The sequence below is a fragment of the Chaetodon auriga genome, chromosome 12 (assembly GCF_051107435.1).
Source record: "Chaetodon auriga isolate fChaAug3 chromosome 12, fChaAug3.hap1, whole genome shotgun sequence".
Taxonomy (NCBI): domain Eukaryota; kingdom Metazoa; phylum Chordata; class Actinopteri; order Chaetodontiformes; family Chaetodontidae; genus Chaetodon; species Chaetodon auriga.
In genome coordinates, this window is record NC_135085.1 from 10,682,387 (window position 1) to 10,702,024 (window position 19,638).

At 43.4% G+C, this 19,638-nt stretch overlaps 1 protein-coding gene across 1 annotated transcript; it reads left to right on the forward strand.

Annotated features, from left to right (window-relative positions):
* The first annotated feature begins 12,434 nt into the window (after positions 1-12,434).
* Positions 12,435-19,354, forward strand: angptl4 (angiopoietin-like 4). The gene is made up of 7 exons (XM_076745915.1): positions 12,435-13,160; positions 14,014-14,124; positions 14,264-14,360; positions 16,947-17,060; positions 17,239-17,334; positions 17,574-17,858; positions 17,970-19,354. Exons 1-7 carry the CDS (start codon positions 12,633-12,635, stop codon positions 18,152-18,154), a joined length of 1,416 nt encoding a protein of 471 aa, XP_076602030.1. The 5' UTR covers positions 12,435-12,632; the 3' UTR covers positions 18,155-19,354.
* The last annotated feature ends 284 nt before the right edge of the window (positions 19,355-19,638 follow it).

Here is a 19,638-nt window from a genome sequence, read left to right on the forward strand (position 1 = left end):
CAAGTCATTAATAAGTTGTTGGATCAAAGGTGTTATAATGTAACTTAGTTAATTTACCATGTCGAAAACACGTGTTTCAAAATTACATGGATTGTTAAATTGTTTGATGTACACAGTGCAGCAGAAAGTCAGCGTTTTATTAAACTCTCTCTTGCTCTGGTGTGCAGGCAGCGTCACCTTGTGGAAGTTCAAAGGCACAGCAGCTGTTTCTCTTCTTCACCAGGCTTTAATAAGGTAAGCCCAAAACCCAGCAAGACACCATCATCTGGAAGTGTTTCTCTGCAGGGAAAACTAGAGCTACAGAATCAGTTTTGGTCATCATGGCTGATACTTCTGCAACACAGGTGAACCCATTTTCAGCTCATAGTGCAGATTGTTTACCATCACATACAGTACAAGTCACAAATTACTGCATACAGTATTGGAGCTGCAGTTCCAGAGGCTTAGAGACCTCAAAGAATTACTGTGGCTTTAACCAGGAGAGCACCACCAAGTAATGTGAAACCGATTTCTAAACTGACAGCAAGCCACAAATTAATTCTTGGCAGCTATTCATTAAGTTAGCTTTAGACATGCAAAACCAAAGAGAGCATGCTGGCGCTTGACAGCTGCGAGCCAGAAGAGAAAGACAGAAGTAAGAGTGAGACAGGATAAACAGCAGTCATCTTACAGAAAACAGAAAACAGCTGCCATGCTAGCATTCGTCTACAGCAGAGTGTACCTCCAGAGCCTCATGTGAGCATACACAAGTGTACAAGTTGCCCAGCAGTCTGTATTTGACATACTGCAGCCAGAAGCAAGCCAGAAAGCAGACTTACAGATCAGCCTGCATTTGACTGTTATTCAAAAAAGAAGGTAAACTTTCCCAAAGCTGCACCTGCTTCATTCTCTGACTGCGCTCTGGCCTAAAGGACAACAGTAAAATGTAAAGAAAAGGAGGTTCAGAGTATGTTATTCTGCAGGTTTCACAGTCAACAACAGCCCTGTGCTTGAAAACAGCTCAGTGACACACTCGGTAACTCACCCTGTCATCATCATTCCACGCCTCTCGATGCCTCACCCACACATACGTACTGTATAGACTTACGGGTGGCATGTGTTTACTATCTTCCCTGTCTCTCCTCATACTTGTCTCTCTGTCTCTGAAGCAGAAACGTGTCAGGTCAGAAACATATCCATCCCAAGGCCGCTCCCTGTTTCCCTGCATGCCTCCAAGGTCCAACTCAGCCAGGAGAAAACACCAGCAGTGGACATGAGGTTGAAGTAAACGACTACCGCAATTTAATAAAGATGTCTGAGTAAAAGTCCTGCATTCAAACTACCAAAGTAAATGCATTTATTAAGCTGAAAAATATAGTTTTATTATCATGTATTATATTACTGTACTGTGATTGTGTTACTTTGACCTATTTTATATACTGTTTGGTACTTTGATCTGCAACAATGCATCAGATTTTATTAACTGATTTTGAATGCTATTCGTTTATGTGTAATTAGTAACTGTAGCTGTGAAATACATGTAGCAGAGTAAAAAGTACATTTACGTCTGAAATGTAGAAGAAATAAACTAGCATGAAATGAAAATACTCAATAAAAGTGAAAACACCTCAGAACAGAAACTGTGTAAATACACTTTATACCACAATATGACAGTGGTCTGACTGTAATATTAGACTGCTGTTGGTCATGTCTTAAGATTCTGCACAGATTAGAATCCCTGTGACAAATGTACTGTACAGTGACACAAGGGAGAAGTGGAGATCTTTCTGTCGTCTTGGTGTGAGGGGGCTCAGTGGACTTGGAGGAACTTGGCAGGAGGCTGTGGGCTTTGTTTCTCTCATGCTGGGTTACAGGATGTGCAGCAGGGAGGTCATGGGACGTCCAGGGGGAGAGAGGCCTCTGATTTACACACTCTGAACCCAGCAACGACCTTGGTCATGGCCCTAAAATTTACAAATGGGGCCCATAGGACCCAGAGGGGATGCAAAGAAGATGATCACCCCAGAGGTAACTAGAAGACATTCCCTCCCTCCCTCCCTCACACACACGCAGACACACACATCTCTGTTTGTTTCTGTCCTTATTTTTCTCAGTGTCTTTTCCCCAGGCCTCTCAAGCTTTTTTACCCTCTCTGTCCCCCTCCAAACCCACGCTGAACTTTAGTACACCCTCGCTCTCTACAGCTTATCCTTGTTTCCTGCCATTAATTGCAGAAGGTGAGGTCCTAATTGGGGTCCAGGATGGGAAGCCAAGTTTTCACGGCTCGCAGCAATGAGGGGAGCTTTAGAAAGAGGAAAAGGCTGAAATGAAAAGATTAAACTCTTGGCATGTGTAACACATCTCTCACTCAAAACATGTTTACCTGTTTGCATACGCACAGGGCTTGAATTCACTGCTGTCCAACAAAGAGGTGCATTTTGAAACACATACCTGAGGATGGAGGCATAAACAGAAAGCCTTGTATATTTGTGTGAGTAAGAGCAATGTAGTGCAGAAAAAAAAGTGATAAATGCAAGACCAGAAAGAGTAAAATGAAGAGAAGACATCTTAAAGAATGTCAACAAAACACCAAATGCAGCCTGGACATTCTTGACGTACTTTTATGTAAGCGAAAGAGCAAAAAGGGGAGACTTCACTGTGCGAAGGTCAGGAAAACAAGTCATCCATTTATTTTTTGAAGGCTCCATCCCCCGCATTGCATTGGACTTGTAAAATATCTTTTTCCCACAATGCATTGCACAGCAATGTCACAGCATAAACAGCAGGTGCGCAGACAGACAGAAAAAAGCGGCGGGCTGAACCACAGAGTCAGATGCTTGGTTGTTGATAATAGTGAGGCCAGTGGTGGAGGGTTGGTGGTGTGGAGGCAGGGTTACAGAAAGCGCTGTTTTGAAGCTCTGAAGCACCCGTCCTAAAGTAAATACTGTACAAACAAAGCTTTGTGGACTCTGTTCCCTGGACTGACATGAATACTGGCTGCAACAACACAGTTGGGCATTGTTCCAGAGGTAGATGTGTTTGTGTGGCGCTGAGAGTAAACTGGATGCGATCAGGCTTGTTTTATGACTGATACGAGACACCTGTGATTTCAACATAGCTTCAGGTTCATCTTCACCTGAGAGAAAGATCAATTGCTGGCAGTTCACACCTTTATCCACCACAGCTGTAAAAGAGGTGTGATCACTTTCCTTCTCAGCGTCGTCTTAAATGAATAGTTCAGCCCTCACCTGTTCGCTTTTTTGGTAAGAATGAGTTGGAAAGATCAGGACCACTTTCATATCTGTCTGTTAAATTTGAAGCTGCAGCCAGCAGCCGGTTAGATTAGCTTGGCACAACACTGGAATTAGGGGGAGTTAGCCTGTGAGGAAATTCGCAAGATCACACAATGCAATAATCCATCTGGTGCGTTAGAATTACCCTGCCATCAATATGCTTATATTGGTTGACATGTTAATTAGTTAGCCTTCTGTGCTAATAGCTATTAGGTCAGGATAGCTTTTTTCCCCTGGTTTCCAGTCTTTATGCTAAGATAAGCTAAGCTAACCGGCTGCTGGCCATAGCTTCATATTTACCAGACAGAAAAAATGAGAAGTTTCATTTAACTCCTGACAAGACAGCAAAGTTGGAGCATTCCTTTAACGTGGTGTCAACACGCCTGTCATTGCTGTCTGTTAACTTCTGATAATGATTTGTAGTCAAGACATTTGTTCACTGGAAATGTCAGAAGAGTGGTTGAGAAACAGTAATTAGAGATTCAGCACACACACCCTTCAAGACTGCTTATGAAATATTGCATACTGTGTTTATAGTGTAATTTAGTTTACAAAACATATTAGCCATCTCACTGAAACAAGTCAAAAATGTCATCTGGTTTAAAGGTTGTGGTTCCGTTTATTTACTAGGAGCTCAGGTTTGATCTCGCAGCTAAAGAAAGGGACAAACTGCGTTAACCTGAATGCACCCACAGTATGAGATACAGCAGTCAAAAACACATGCTAAACTCACTCAAGAGCTCACTTCAGGGTTAATAAATACAGCAGCAAAACCCAGAGCTGTTGACACACTTAATGAGACATCATGCAGGATCCAGTCAGGGCGCACAGCTGGGTCAATATTTCACAGGAACAAACGTTAATGGAATTTGACAAGACAACATATTTACCTAATCTTTCAGTCATGTCAGGTTACACTAACTTTTTGGTCATGACAGTTTGCTTTGACCTGTTGTTTATGCCAGTGTTTGAATACGATTCATTGAGTCAGTGGGACAAACGGGGAAATGATTTTTGTCACGACTGCTCAGAAACGAGGATGCCACCAACGTGCCTCTAGTTGGTAGTTACGTATTTTCCACCCAGGCACAAAGATGTGCAATCATAAATTAAAGCTCAAGAGTGAAATGAAATAACACACATCAGGTCATTTTAGTTGGGCTACAATTGCCGCAAATGCTGAAGTAATAACTGTTCCTGGTAACTCCACCCCGCAAAGACTGAGAAGTCTCACACAATTAGTTTTCTGTCCTGCTGTCCCTCCAAATCTTTGTGAGGACAGTCAGCGTCTGTTAGGAATCAGGATTTGAGATTAACATCTATAAGGGCAGACATTAGGGACTCGACAGACAACAGATGGTCAGAAGATGTTAACTAAAGTTGAGGTGGAGTTGAATTAAATATCTTGGTTAAAAAATAACTCCCTCTCAAGCTTCTACCCATCTAGTTCTGGTCTCAGGCAAGACGACGACCAGACACACTACAGCAGCCTTCACTAAAGATAACATTAAAGGAACAATTTGACATTTTGGGAAACACGCTCATTCTCTGCCTTGCGGGAAATAAAATGAGGAGATTAATACCATTGTCAGCAACTGGCTAGCTTAGCTTAGCGCATTAATAGCTCCTTCTGAAATACAACAGCTTTTTGTGCAGCTTTTTTATGGATGTTGCACCACAGGACTTCCAGAGAGTGTGTGTAGTTTAAGAGCAAACATCCAGTTTATTGTTCTTTTAGAACCGACATGAGGCATAAGAGTGTGATTCTGCAGATTTGTCAGTGCTGGAGTGCACAGCTGCTGTGTTACTGCTGTAGGTCACAACCCGTACTGTTCTGGAAGAACACTTTGTAATTCAAGCTTTCTTTCCTTTCACTTCTCCAAACCACCAGCTGCTTCGCACTTGACAGTAAGAGGCTGGCTAGTTACCCACATTTTTCCCAGAACAGGCCTCATTCACAGTTAGATCCCTCTTCAGTTTGAGTGTCTCCTCCATCTGACCAGCTTCCACCTCCACTCCTGTTGATTAAAATTAATTGGGCAATGAATTACTGTCATTGTGATCAGTTACCTACACCCACTGGCCTCGAGTGCTCCTTACTCTGTGGTAAACACAGTGTGCGTGATTGAATGTTTCAAAGGAGGCCAATTAGTTCGTGGGAATCAAGCTTGATATCTGGGGTACACACCGCCAAGGGGTTGTTTCTGTGGGACAAAGCCTGTTCTGAAACTCTGGGGAGACTAAACGGCCACTGCTGATCACATCTGAGGGTTTTAGGTTCATGTCATGTAAAGATGAGTTACAGAGAGCTCGTTTAACACCCACAGCTGCCCCATTTGAGCAAATCCCCAGACAACATAAATATGTGCTTGAGTTATTTAGAGCCACTGCATTCAGCATGGAATTCATCCTTGACCTTGGTAACTTGTTTTGGCCTCTAAAGGGAGCAAACAGTATTTTACGGCAGGGTTCCTCATTATGTACATCAGCAAATGGTTTTGATGCTATTATGCCACTAATAATTCAGGATTTACTGTATGTATAATTCTGACTATACTGTTAAAGAAATAGTTTAACATTGAGAAAAACGCTTGATCACTTTCTTGCTGAGGGTTTGATGAGACGATCGATACTCTCATGTCTGTGCATTAGTTTTGAGGTTCCAGCCATGAGATTGTTAGCGTGGCAGAATAACAGGATAAGGCAACATAATCTTCCCGCCAGCACTTCTGAATCTCTCAAACTAACACATATATACATACATTATATTTCATTATTTATATATTTCCCAGATCCAGTCTTTATGTTCTGCCTGTACTGTACTGCACTTAATCACTTTCTTACCAAGAGTTTGATTGATTGATTGTTAAACTGTGTTTACTGACAGTTTTACAAAGTGTCCCTGAGTCCATGTAGTAATCTCCTTTACACAGTCATGTGTTCACAAAGTGGTGAACCTCACTCCATCCTCGCTTGTGAGCGACTGAGCCTTTCCAGGATGCTCCTTTCATACCCAATCATGATACTCTCACCTGTTACCAATCAACCTGTTTACCTGTGGAATGTTCCAAACAGGTGTTGCTGGAGCATTCCACAACTTTCCCAGTCTTTAGTTGCTCCTGTCCCAACTTGTTTGAAACATGTTGCTGCATCAAATTCAGAAAAAAATGCTTTTTGTACAGACTTAACAAGCCAGATGTAACATATCAACAGGTGAGCTTTAGAGGTGCCCTTTGTACAGAGCCAGACAAGCTGTTTCCCCCTGTTTCCAATCTTTATACTAACTGGCTGCTAGCTCCAGCTACATATATACTGTATGAGAGTGGCACTGATCTTCTCAACTAACCCTCAGCTAGAAACCAAATAAGTGAATTTCCCAAAATGCTGAACTATTCCTTCTTGCTGAGAGTCTGACAGAAAGAGCAATACCATTCTACCTGTCCATTGAGTATGAAGAAAACAAATAAGTGTATTTGCCACAATGTCAAATTATTAATCCATCAGCTCTAGGGCTTCAGTCTATTGTCTTCAGCCTGAAACTGACTCAGGTTGGTGCTTTGTTTTACAGCAGTTGTGTAACTCTGGATTTGTTGTCTGGAATTAAAGAAGGATCAAGGCTAGACAGCAGAAATTGCTCAAATTCTCTGTGCAATTCGTCACCTAACTGCCCTGATATTGTCTTTCCTAAATGCAGTTACAGCGTTTAGCCTGAAAATCAAGTCTGGTACTGTTTGCAATCATACACAGGCAGCATTTTTTTGCTCAGCTCTTAGCTCTTTGCTCTTAGCGTAGAGTAAAATATTGTTAATCAGTGTGGATTTCCAGCACCATAACACACAGTTGCTCGGGTCAACCACAGTCTCTACATATTTACATTTCCCAACTTGGAATATGTGTACATTCTGTTCTTTTCTGCTTCCCGCCAGCTGTGACGCTCATTCAGTGCCGAATCATGAAGCATCTGGGGACGTGAAGATGTATATGGGTCATCCATCAGCAGGAGATTGTACCATAGGATCAGCCTGAGTAGAAAAGTATCTCATAGCAAACAAATTCCCAACACGTCGAGCAGAAGCAATAACAAAAACGCATTCGTCTGTATCGTGTAACGCAAGTCTCTGCATGTGCAAGCTGAGCATGAGATGTAAGGAATGTAAAAGGAGACAATGGTCCATGTATGTGTGTCCATCTAAGCATGCAGGAAAGACACATGCATGCATGAATGAAGTGTGTACATGCATTAATCTGCGTTCAGCTGCATAAAGAGGCCACTGAAGCACATTTTCTTGTGTCTTACATGACTGACGTGACCTGAACAAAACTGTTTCTAATACAAACAATTCAGATCATGCAAACTTTACAGGATGTCACAGAAGTGAAGCACATGCATGCAGATATCCAAAGTTTTGACGTCATAAAGAGGCAGAAGTCAAACATTTGTGTGGGAACTGAAGGGGTCTCTTGATACGTGCTGATGCAGAATGGGGACCGTCCATGTCCACGGACAGCATGTCAGAGTGCTCACGGGAAAACCCTCATATCCTCTCACCCTGCTCTCCCTGCCTGGGCCTGTTTGCACTGAAATGGATCACGCTTCATCTCTCGGCTGGACTGCTGGAGATTAAACGAAAAACTGCAGGTTTTCATTTGCTTCGGTGCCATGTCACATTCAGTGTGCCGCCCCTGGGGTAACAATAGTACAAGTCACCAAAGAGGCCCTGCTGGGGAAGTGGGCAGGGGTCAAGGCTGAACTAATACAAATGATATGCTCTTGTTTTTCACCACTGGGAGGCAGTAGCGTGTTGCGCCTGGTTGGCTGCTTGCTCTCAACACACAGTAGAGGGAGAATTGAAATTGGGCAGCGAGGCAAAGGTTGTCCTCTGCATGTCTGTATGGCACGAGTGTCTATGAATCGTGACATGTATCTGTCGGCAGGTTTGTCTGTCCTCGCTGATTTCACTCCTTTTTTTTGCAGAAAAACAGTGGTGCAGTTTTATTATGTCTCCCAATTATACATTTCTCTGTGAAATACTGTGCTGAAGTCAGTTTCTGAGGTCCTCTGTTTCTAAATACAATGTGAATCCCTTTAGAAGAAAAAAAGAAATTTGTGCAGCAAAAACCCGAAAGGCATCACTTTCTGAGTGAAATGGATTAATCAGTGACAGTGTTATGTTAGCAGGGGAAACGCAGGGGCAGCTAATAATTAATTGTGACTGGAACTCTTACTGACACAGAACCATCATTTGTGTTATCAGTTACATCTGCAGTTCTCATGCTATAAAAGTCAGAATGTCCACCTATAAATCAGACTTTGAAAAATAAAAATCTGACTTAGATAATACAGACTGTTCACTCCTGACCACAACCCCACCAAAAAACATAAATCTCACACCAGCTATATATCTCATCGTCTATTTCTTCATCGGTTATGACTCTGACACACCCAGAGAGCAGCATCCGTCTTCTTGTGTTTCATAAGAGCAGATCCCTCCCTGCACCTCACCTCTCCAGCTCATCACGGACTTTCTTTCTCAATCACAAGACAGTCATGAGCTCCATTCACGAACCCTGAACCTCATCGATCATGCAGTCAGCTAAAAAGGGCACTGCTACTCATGAATATCTCATGATATCAGAAATCAGGAACATCAGGCAGGTGACATTTGGTTACTTAGTCAAAGAGAAGTGAGGAGACATCCCAAAGCATAGTTTATAATGGATGAGTTAAGTCTCACTTGGATGTTCATATGCTGAGATCTCATAGGTATGATAGGAGAAGGATTTCAATTAACAGAAGCATGCAGGATGAAAATTTATGGCATTTTTTTTCCTCAGAGGTTCCTTCAGTTTTCCCCTCCTCCTGGTCCAAACCTCTATTAGAGATTATTTATTTCATTGGAATATATTCAGGTATGTATCCCTGGCAAACACAAGTGGAAAAAATTCAGTGAATATTCCCAAATGGACAAGATCACTGATCAGTCTGTCCATGGGAACCAGAGGTTTACGGCTCTGACAGGCTCTGGCACCTGCCTTTTTTTTTTAATCCCTCCCTCCTTCCATCCCCTCGTACATGAGTAAGTCAGGGGGCTGCACCGGGATTTACAGATGTTCTGTGTTGGGAATCTGGGTAAAAGGTCACAGTGCCAGCTACAGATGGGAGCAGCCATTTTGGGAAATTGAATAAGCAGCTGTGGCGAGGTATGGATCGAGTGATGATCAAATGTACGACCGTATGGCTTTGTGAGTTTGAATGAGAGGATACAGAGGAGACAGATTCCTGCATACCCTGTACGTTATTGTAGACATTATACAAATCAAACTGATGTCCATTTAATGCACTTGTTTGTCTGTCCTCATGCAAATATACTGTCTACGGACAATGTGATGAGTAGCCTGTTGGTTTTATTCCCCTTTGGATGAAGTGCAGTGGTAGAGAGTACAACAACAGTCACACTGTTACTTTAGTTACATTGCACCATTAAATTTTACAGACAGAACAACGACCATTAAAATGCTGATTACATGTAAATGCATCTACAATTATACTTACACTATTACTTTGCAATTTACTTTGCTTTTTTTTTTTTTGCTTAGGTAAAATATCTGTATATTATTTTGAAGCACTGACTAACAAAATGTTGGTAAATTCTTTTGTAATTCTGTCTTTAAGGTCATGATGGAATCAACCATGAGTCATCCCACAATTACAGTATGATTAATACATCAAGCCAAACTGGATTTCTCCCAGACAGTGTGAATCATGCCGACTGTAACATGTGTCATTTCATATACCCGCATACAGAACATTAGACTCCATCAAGCTCCTAAACAAGCAGCTTCTCCTCCTCATGGCTGTAATTCACCTGAACCACCAAACTGAGACGTATTTCTCAAGATCTAAACATCACAGGGAATTTAACGTTGCTGGAAAGACATAATTTGGCTGGTAGGATGCAGACAACAGCACAGAAAGCCAAAAATGAAGGCCTGCACTTCTTCTTTCACACACTTTCTGTAAACTAAGTTCATATATAGCTGCCAAGGTCTGTTATGTCCTAGAAGGATGCAAAAAAACATGGACATTCTTTACAGGTACAATCATGACGCTCATGTACCAGACTGTCATCAAGTTCATATATTACTGTATTTATTACATGACGCAATCGTCTTTTCCAGATGCCATGTTCCTGCTTGTACCTGCCGCAGACCATGCAAACCACTTAGCCTTTCCTCTCCTGAGAACAATAATACAGCAAACAAAAAGAAATGTTTCCACTGAATGATAATCCTGCTGTACTGTAAATGAAAGATCATGAATCATCGCCACAGCGGATACACAAGCCGGTCAGTGTGAACAAAAGCAAATCTGTCTGCGTTGACCTCTGTGCTCCGCTTAAAAGGCAAAGATTACCCCAAGTTGAGTTAGAGACACCTATTTTTAACTGGAACACAGCAGTCTTTGGTCGTCCTATAGTGGAATCTCTCTCTCCGCCAAGGATTTGAGGAACATAATGCATGTTTGTTACATTCCAGACGTATAAGCGAGGGCCCTGTAATTCCTCTGCACTCAGTTTTCCCTCTCAGCACCGTCAGCAGTCTCCCACTTACCTTTCACCTACTTAGTCTGGGATGCAGACAGGAGAGGGTTAAACCAGCTCCTTCTTTGTGATCTGCCCCGGATCACGTATGGCCTACAAGCTCCCCCGGCGGAGGTTGTTAAAGAAACCCCAGGGCCGCAATTTGGGCATTCTGTGTGCTGTGAACTTTCCCCTAATTCTCACAGTCCTCGCGGCCTCCCGGCAGCAGATCTTTACTGAGGAGCACCTCAGGCCAAATTGTACGCATGTTCCTCTCCTGACGTGCTGCATTTTATCACTGACTTCATTCATTCTTCACTTTATCCCTGCAAAGATTATAAAGAAATCCTGATGGACTGTTTGTACAATAGCTGTTAGAAATGTGTGACTAGGATCTCGTCTATGACAGTCAGATAACATGATAACACTTGATTTCTGTAGTGAAGTACAATTTGCATTTCTGAGGTTACTGGGATTGTTGTGAAGGTTTATTTATGATTGTAATCAGGCTAATGAAATTTGAGGGAAATTAAGGATTAAGGAAATTATCCCCTTACATGACAGGAAGCCAGAAGCCTGTTTTTTAATAATTAAGTTGGCATATTAGTCCGTTGTATTTCTATTTTGTTGTGCAGAGATATTCATGTTCCTTAATTTAGCTCGAATCTGTTCTCAGTCTTGTGAAGAAAAGATTTAAGATTTAATACGTAGTTTCTTTGATAATGCAGATTTGAATAACACAAAAGTAATTTACAAATTACTACTTTTCCTGAATCTTCTTTACATCGAAATCATGTCAGTAAGATATACTGCACAAGGCAGCACATGATCCTAATGAGCAAAGAGATGATGGAGACAAGCAGGAGTTATAGACTGAAGGAAATATTTCATCAGTTTGGAACAATGAAGTGAGGTAAGAGGACATGGAATACGTGAAGATCTTCCCTTCAGGACTGTGTGAATTGATGACATGAAGAACAGGCTGAAATTCTCCTGTTACATGGCGATGAGTCCGCTGTGTGTAGATCTGAGCTTTGCCTTTCATTGGCATCAGTGTGTGTGGTCCACTCAGAGTGCAGCTTAGATTGGCATTGGCCGCTATCACTTTTATAATTAAGTTTTGTAAATCTACCTTTACACTTCAGGTCAAATCAGGCCAGTTTACCACAAATGACTTTCTGCAAATCTATGTTTTGGACTGAACTATGAAAACTGAATGAACTCTCCAAAAAGGCGAACTCTCTATTTGATAAGCTTACTCTGGATTCTGTTATCATTACCAAACAGGGTGTTCCTGTGCTGATGGATGGAATAGTTCACATATTCAGAAACACTGCATATATTACACTTTGTGTTAATTCAGCAAAACTTCACAATAAAGGAATAGATTTGTTTCACTGTGGGGGATATCAAATGTTTAGTTTCCTCCAGTAGATAATGTAGTCCCTGTCTCCCACTGTGCTGAGATGAAAGACAATCTTTTTGTTATATCATGTCCCTCCTCTGCCTCTAACATGAATAGTTAACAGAGAGGTGGAGGAGGGACAGAAACCTGAGAGTAATTGCACCCCTCCCTCTCGTTGGCTGGCCAATGGCAGGCAGCTCACAGCCCAGACTTGAGGGCTGTGAAACTATATAACAGTAGTGCTGTGACTGTCCAGTCAGGAGCCTGAGCTCACAAATCCAAGTCAATAGGACAGGACAGGGCAGAGTACTGCACACCTCTGCAACAGGAAAACACACTATTTCAAGCAAGATTTCCATTTAGACAGCGGCAGCAATGAAGACAACACTGACAACTGCGACTCTCTCCCTTGTTGTGCTCATGGCCACAGGTTTCCCTTTCGATAGGAAAGGGGGCTCACCCTCCGGCAGCGGTGCCAAGGAGAAGCGTGTACAGTATGCAGCATGGGATGATGTAAATGTCATTGCCCATGGCCTGCTGCAGCTGGGACAGGGGCTCAAGGAGCATGTGGACAAAACCAAAGTCCAGATGAGGGACATCTCCAGCAAGCTGAAGGTCTTTAATCGCACTGTGACTGAGCTGGGGAAGGAAAGCCAGAGGCTGCGAGTGGAGGGCGAGGCCCTGAAGGCTCGTGCCCAGGGGCTGGAGGACAGAGAGGGCCAACTCCTGAATGTCACAGCCGAGCTGAGGGAGAAGGCGGAGGAGATGCAGCAGGAGAGGAGGACGATGAGCGAGAGGGTGAACCGGCTGGAGGAGCGGGTGGACAGCATGCTGCAGGGAGACGCGGTGCTGCCTGACGCGGACGCTGGTGCCAAAAACAACAGTGATGCTCGCAACATCCAGGTGAGAATGCCCAAGTTTCTGTCTTTGCGTTTTGATGATGATCGTTTGTTTGGAAAAACAGAAGCATGTCAAGATAAGGGGGGTGACGTTAGTTTGAGGGGGAAATTAATCAAAATAAGGCTTGCAAACATTATCCATATACTCATTTCTTAAAGATAGTCACACAAAGTACAAAATGTTCTTGTAGTACGGCAGCAGATGGTTAAAGGGACTCTTCAAGTTAGTGGGTTACAGTATGCATGGACAGTTGGCTTTTATGGTGGGGTGGTGGCTTTTTCCCTGAGCTCAAAGGCATTAAATCAAAATGCACAGAGGGCAAGCAGTGGGTGGTGGGTGTAGTGGAGTGGAGGGGGGTTGGTTAACAAGCCTGCAAAGCACACAGGAAGAGCGTGCAGTACGTGCAGGGAAACACTAAAGCCTTCTAGACAAAGGGATCTGCAGGCATCAGCTACAAGAATGTGCGAATAATTTTCTACAGCTGTGACATTTTACAACCTGGAGAGCATTCGGCCATAATCCACAGTAAAGGGGGCTAATGAAGCAGTTCGTGAGCCTGAAAGGCTTTATAGTGGGATGGAAAATCCCGCGCTGCGAGAGTTACATAACCACGCCACAGTCGGTTGGAAAGGACAAATGCTTTTCAATGAGTTGTGAAAATGTGTCTGGGGCCCATGTCTCAGGCGTTTCAATGGAACACTGCAGGTGGCCTGTTTCTTGTGTTAATCCTGGCGTTTTTTGGTGATATCTTCTGAAGTTCTAAAGCGCCGTGGGCGCATTTTATTCTCAGGCACGGTGCCGTATAAATTCGACAAAATGCTAAAAATGTGCTATCTTTGTGTTATATTTCTGGCAGCTGATGCTGGAGGCGCAGAACAGACGCATTGATGATCTGATGGAGCGGATCAGACTCCAGCAGGAGAAGCTGGACAAGCAGAATGTGCGCATCAGGACGCTCCAAAGTCAGGTGAGGAAGCGTTACAATTACGCATACAGCTTGCAAACAAACGTTTCTGCATCCATCCATATCAGAGTAATTGTTGCAAAGTATTTTGTTGATTTGTCAAAGTCTCTGTAGTCTCATGACTGACTCGTAACTTTCTCAGGTCCAACAGGCACGACAGAGACCTGCATCCCCGCGGAGCAGCAACACTGACGGCTCCGTGCAAAGTGGCGTCGCGGAGCAACAGGACTCACCAGTCGGTAAGTTAAGCCAGAAAGCGTCCAAAATCCCCTCTTGGCGCTGCCTTAAAGTAGACTGCACAAAATCTGACGCCAAATGTGGCAGGCCATCTGTTTAGTCAGGCCGCAAAGACGCTTAAATCACTAACAATTAAAATCAAAGGATCTAATCAATTTGGGACAGCTTCTCTGCTCAGCGTGTTGCCTTAGATATCAACTGGTGGACTTTTTGCAGAAGCTGCTCCTTTTAGCCCCTGAAATCCTGTTGACATTCTTACAGTACAACATTAACACAATTATCTGAGGAGAAAAAGTGATTCAAAAATGTAAAGGAGGTCTCCTACTTTGCAGCAATATAAACTAAATTATATATCAGACATGGTTGTTTATAGCCTTATTTCAAATCATCACACATAAAATCCTAGCAGAGAGAAACGAGGAAGTCCAAACTGTCGGAATGAGGCTCAGTTGAGTCAGGGGACCTCATACTGTGCTTTACAGTACTTGTAAAAGACAAGTGATGGCCTCAGTGTGCAGCCACGCCAAGCAGCTGCTGCTCCCCTCTGATCAGAACTGTGACTGGACCAGCAGTCATAATGAATGCTTCCATTCAGACTGTACTTGACTGGATACACACCAACTTACTCACCCACCCCATTTTAGTTTCACTTACGGTCTGTTTGGTCTTCAGAGAGGATGTGGGAGGGTGACAGGAGAAAATGCTGAATGAATCAAGTCTATGCATATTGAAATAGCGGGTAGTCCCAGGCTAATGAAACTGGAATCAAGTGGAGTGAAATTGAAGTCCAGTCTCTGTTTCTGATGGCCATAGATGAGAAGTAGGTGAAAGGTGAACCTGGCTGAGGCAACAGTTTAGATCAGTCAGCCAGTACAAATCACAATAACACCTCAGAGCTCTGACATCAGCAAGACTGGAGGAATGTGGGAAAAAAAGAAACAAGTTTCTTTGGCAAGGTTTCAACTGGGGGAAAGTTCGCCGGTCTCTGAGTGTTCAGTCAGGGTCACAGCTCAATGGGATTACTCACACTGATCATTTCTGTTGTTTGGGCGGGGGGGACCTGGAAAAGGCATGGGGAGGCTTTGTACAAATCTAGCATGCAGTGTTCTTCAGATTACTGTCCTTGTGCCTGAGCTAAGAAAAAATGTAGGAAAAACAATGTGGGAAAAAGCAGCAGGCTATATTTATCTGTAAACCTTGTACAGATATCCTCCACTGTGTTGAAGACCCTCGCCTCCTCCCACCTTTTTGTGTAAAACAAACATTTGTACATCCCTCAAGAATGAGCAACCTTTCCCCTAGATCTGTTCGGGAGTCAGACATCCCTCCTCCTCCTCCTCAGTCAACCTCTCCTCCCCCATCCCTACACACAAACCCCCCACCTTCATCTCCTCCTTCTCTCCCATTGTAATGAATAAGAAGTGTGCCAAAGTTCAGGAGAACCCCTGACCCCGAGGCAGACTACAGCCACAACTGGCCACCAAGAGTTCAGGCCTCTAGAGGAGAGGTCATAAGACACAAATGTGGTTTTGTGGTTCTGCGGTCAGCTGGTTTGCTCAAACTGAAACAATACGCAGGCGGATATCCAATAATCAAATTGAAACAAAGAAATTATATTTTATTGTAGTTTTTTCCCCCTTTTTGTCATGTAAAGATATTAAATAGCATCACGTGATGACGTCATCCGTGATATAAAGGATTACTGGAGAGGTGCTATTCATCTCGTGCCTCACTGGGCACATGAAAGCTCCCATTGGCTCTAGAGTTCCCTGCTTTGTGTTGCTGCCTTCTCCAATGTCCCTTTACAGAAGCAGCCCCTTACCCCCCTCCTCACCACACTCTGATCACTCCCCATGCATGCACCAGCCATGCACTCCTACGTCACTGACTGGCTGCTGTGCACGTGAAGGAGGGGTGACCAGCCAGAGAGGAGGGGAATCAGAGAGAGAGGGGAAAGGGGGTTGAGGAATGTAAAGGGTAGTAGTGTGTAACTCAATAGCCTGGTTGGGTCTGCTTGGGAACTGGGAGAAAGGTCATATTTATAACTGAGAAAGAAGTTCTCCCTTGCTCTCTCCCTCTTGTTATGGCTAGATAAAAGGCTCTATCAGGTACACACTTATATCTCCAGACTTGCTGATACACGTGCTTGGAACAACAGCCGTATACGCAGACACTCGGCTCTTAAAATACACAGAAACGTGTCGCAGAGAGGTTCCCCATCTGTGAATGACCTACTTATGAATGCAGGGTAGAGTAAACAAGTTCACATTCACAAATCACCCTTTTAAAATAACACCCATACCAGAATAATATCTGAAACTGCTGCAAAACAGGAAACTTGAACAAGAAACAAGATCATTCTTGCAACTGAGGGGACTTTCAACCTAATGTTTTACCTGTCCACCACAGTGCAACAGTGCAAAGATCAGGGGAGTAAAGATGAAGCAAAACACATCTGTGAAATCTGTCATGTATGCATAGCATGGCCAGCAAAGGCAGTGCAAAGCTCACACTGTTTGGGGCTTTGCACCGATACTGTATGGACCTGTTTGTCTCAACCTTGTTGTTTTTTTTTCTTCTTCTTCTAGAGATGGCATCAGACTGTCATGAGCTGTTCCTGAGAGGGGAGACCACCAGTGGAGTCTACACCATCCAGCCAAGGAATGCAGAGCCCTTTAAAGTCTTCTGTGAGATGACAGCTGGTGAGTGGAGTAAAACCTCTCCTCATTTTGCCTTTTCTATCCTGGCTGGCCAACAACTGATAACTACTTGGGTAATCAACTTCAAACAGAATAATTCAAAGTCTCCAAACTGCACAAGAAACTGCTTTTCTGTCGATACAACTTTCTCTGATCAAACCTTTTCTCTCTTTCTGTCCAGATGGTGGGTGGACGGTGATCCAAAGGCGCCAAGATGGCTCAGTGGACTTTGACCAGCTATGGCAGGCCTATGAGAAAGGCTTTGGCGGCTTGAATGGTAAATGCTCTTTTGACTTTGATCTCACTCTCACTAACTGTAAAACTGGACTGGACAGGTGCTAGCCGGCCTGGCCAGAGTCAGATTACTTCACTCAGTATTACTGTCCTTTCTAAACCACTGCATCAGGGAGCTGGAGCTCACCTCAATAAGCATCTTATCACTGACAGATTTAATGGATCAAAAGCCCAGGGACGTTTTCTAACGATGTCTCTTCTTCTCTTTGCTTTCCTCTCTAGGAGAGTTCTGGTTGGGTCTAGAAAAGATCCACTCCATTGCTAAGGACGGTGGCTACATCCTCAACATCAAGCTCTCTGACTGGATTGGTGACTTAGCGTCAATCCATCTCCCCTTCCGTCTGGGTGGAGAGGAAACCAAGTACTCGCTCCAGATTCAGAAGGTCGGTGATTTCAGCACCTTGGAGAGTTCCCTGGGGACCGATGCCACCTCCGGCCTGCCTTTTTCCACCCGTGACCAAGACAATGACCAGAAAAACGACACCAACTGTGCCAAGCACCTGTCTGGTAAGCTGTAAATGGCAATCACAAGGATAAATGCCTCTATTTGTTTATTTTCCTGTTTGGGATGTACCTCAAAGGCAGCGTCTGACCTGTTATCGTCCTTTGTCTTCTTAGGCGGCTGGTGGTTCAGCAACTGCGGTCGCTCCAACCTAAACGGCAGATACTTCCAGAGTCCTCCTCCCAAGCACCGGCACCAGAGGAAGCAGGGCATCTTCTGGAAGACCTGGAGGGGCCGTTACTACCCTCTGAAGTACAGCATGATGATGATCGCCCCTGCTGCCATCCAAAGCAAGTCATAAAGAATAGAGAGAACCTTAAAGAAAAGGTTGAGACAAAGAGAAGAGGGTGGAAAGAAGTAGATTTTGGACTATTCTTTCTTTTTCTTGGTGCTTAGTTGGTGAGGCAGAGGTTTCCATTTTCCCTGGTTGTCTCCCTGTGAGCAGAACCTCATACCAGAGCCCAGACCCTCAAAACAGAAGCATTAAGAACTCACTTTCAATGAGTTCCAGGTTTCCACTGCTGTGTTCTCTGAGACGTGCAGATTCCTCCCTTGCACATTGAGCCACAGATGGAAAAAGAGAATAATAAAGCGTGCAGTGGAAAATCTTTCATGTGTTGAACCAACCAGTCGATTCCTTCTGCTGGCATGAAGCTGGGCCCCTAGACAGGAGAGCGCCACAGGGCAAGTCCCAGCCTGTCCACTGTGCTGTAGGTCACAAAGGATTTCCAACAAGTCAAGACTCATCACCAGACATGTGGTGTCAAGTGTGCATTTGGGCTGTTTGCACATTTGAATGTGGTTTTGTAGCAAGCTTGCAGCACTGTCAGCTGAACAACAGCTTGAGAATTGCTTGTATTTTGTAAAGGATGCATGACTGAAACACAGGCCGAGTAAGCAAGCCTTTTAAACCCTGTGGTGCGGACCAAATGGTGACTTAATTAAAACAAAGAGTCGTTTTCCACATGGACAGGATGAGATTAGTGTTCAAAAGCATTATGTAAAGTTATAAATCACTGTAAACTAGGATTACGATTGCAGAAACTGTGTTAAGACTGATGTCGGAAAGCAGTTTGTGGGGCACTGAAGAGCATTTCAGCCTTTTGTACAATGTATTTTATGCCTGCAATTTTGAATCAAATTAAGCGTGTTCTTCACTGACTCTAATTTTGTGTGGAGATTCTCATGATATTGAGTCACATTGACTTCTTTTAAGATGGTTTTGTACATAGTTTCTGAAGGATTGTTGTCTGTCTTCACAGAAATAGAACTATTTCTGATTTGTCACATTATCTGTTGTCTTCGTGACTTAAGAGTTTGTTATTGTAGATGTTCCCTTTTCTTATTTAAATGGTGTAAAGAATCACTATATATATATTTCTGGTGCTGCCTGTTTGTAATTTATATTGTCTTTGTTGTGTGAAATGACAAGATGTAAAATTGTTTTTTAAGAGAAATAAGCGTTTTTGGCCACAATGAGCCAATAAAATTGATTTAAACTAATATTTGTGTTTTGTCCATGTATTCTGTGCCACTTGGAGAGAATCCACAAGTTTGCATCAAACACAACTTAAAGTAGTATCTGTGCATGAAACAGATGGCTGAACACAGAACTAAAGCAGAAGTTCACAAGACACAGACAAGAATACTGTTAAAATATGGCCACAGCTGGAGTCAAGATAAGTGGTTGGGCCCAGACTCTTTCTATTGTACATTTTGTCATATCAAATGCAAGCTAATTAGCTTGAAATGGAATAATGGAGCAGGTGCCTGATTTGTATGAAG

What these genes read in the sequence shown, in the direction of transcription:
- angptl4 (XM_076745915.1), top strand. Translation starts at nt 12,633, where the DNA reads ATGAAGACAACACTGACAACTGCGACTCTCTCCCTTGTTGTGCTCATG. An exon ending in GTGATGCTCGCAACATCCAG is followed by an intron (nt 13,161 to 14,013) that starts GTGAGAATGCCC and finishes TATTTCTGGCAG; the next exon opens with CTGATGCTGGAGGCGCAGAA. An exon ending in CTTCTGTGAGATGACAGCTG is followed by an intron (nt 17,061 to 17,238) that starts GTGAGTGGAGTA and finishes CTTTCTGTCCAG; the next exon opens with ATGGTGGGTGGACGGTGATC.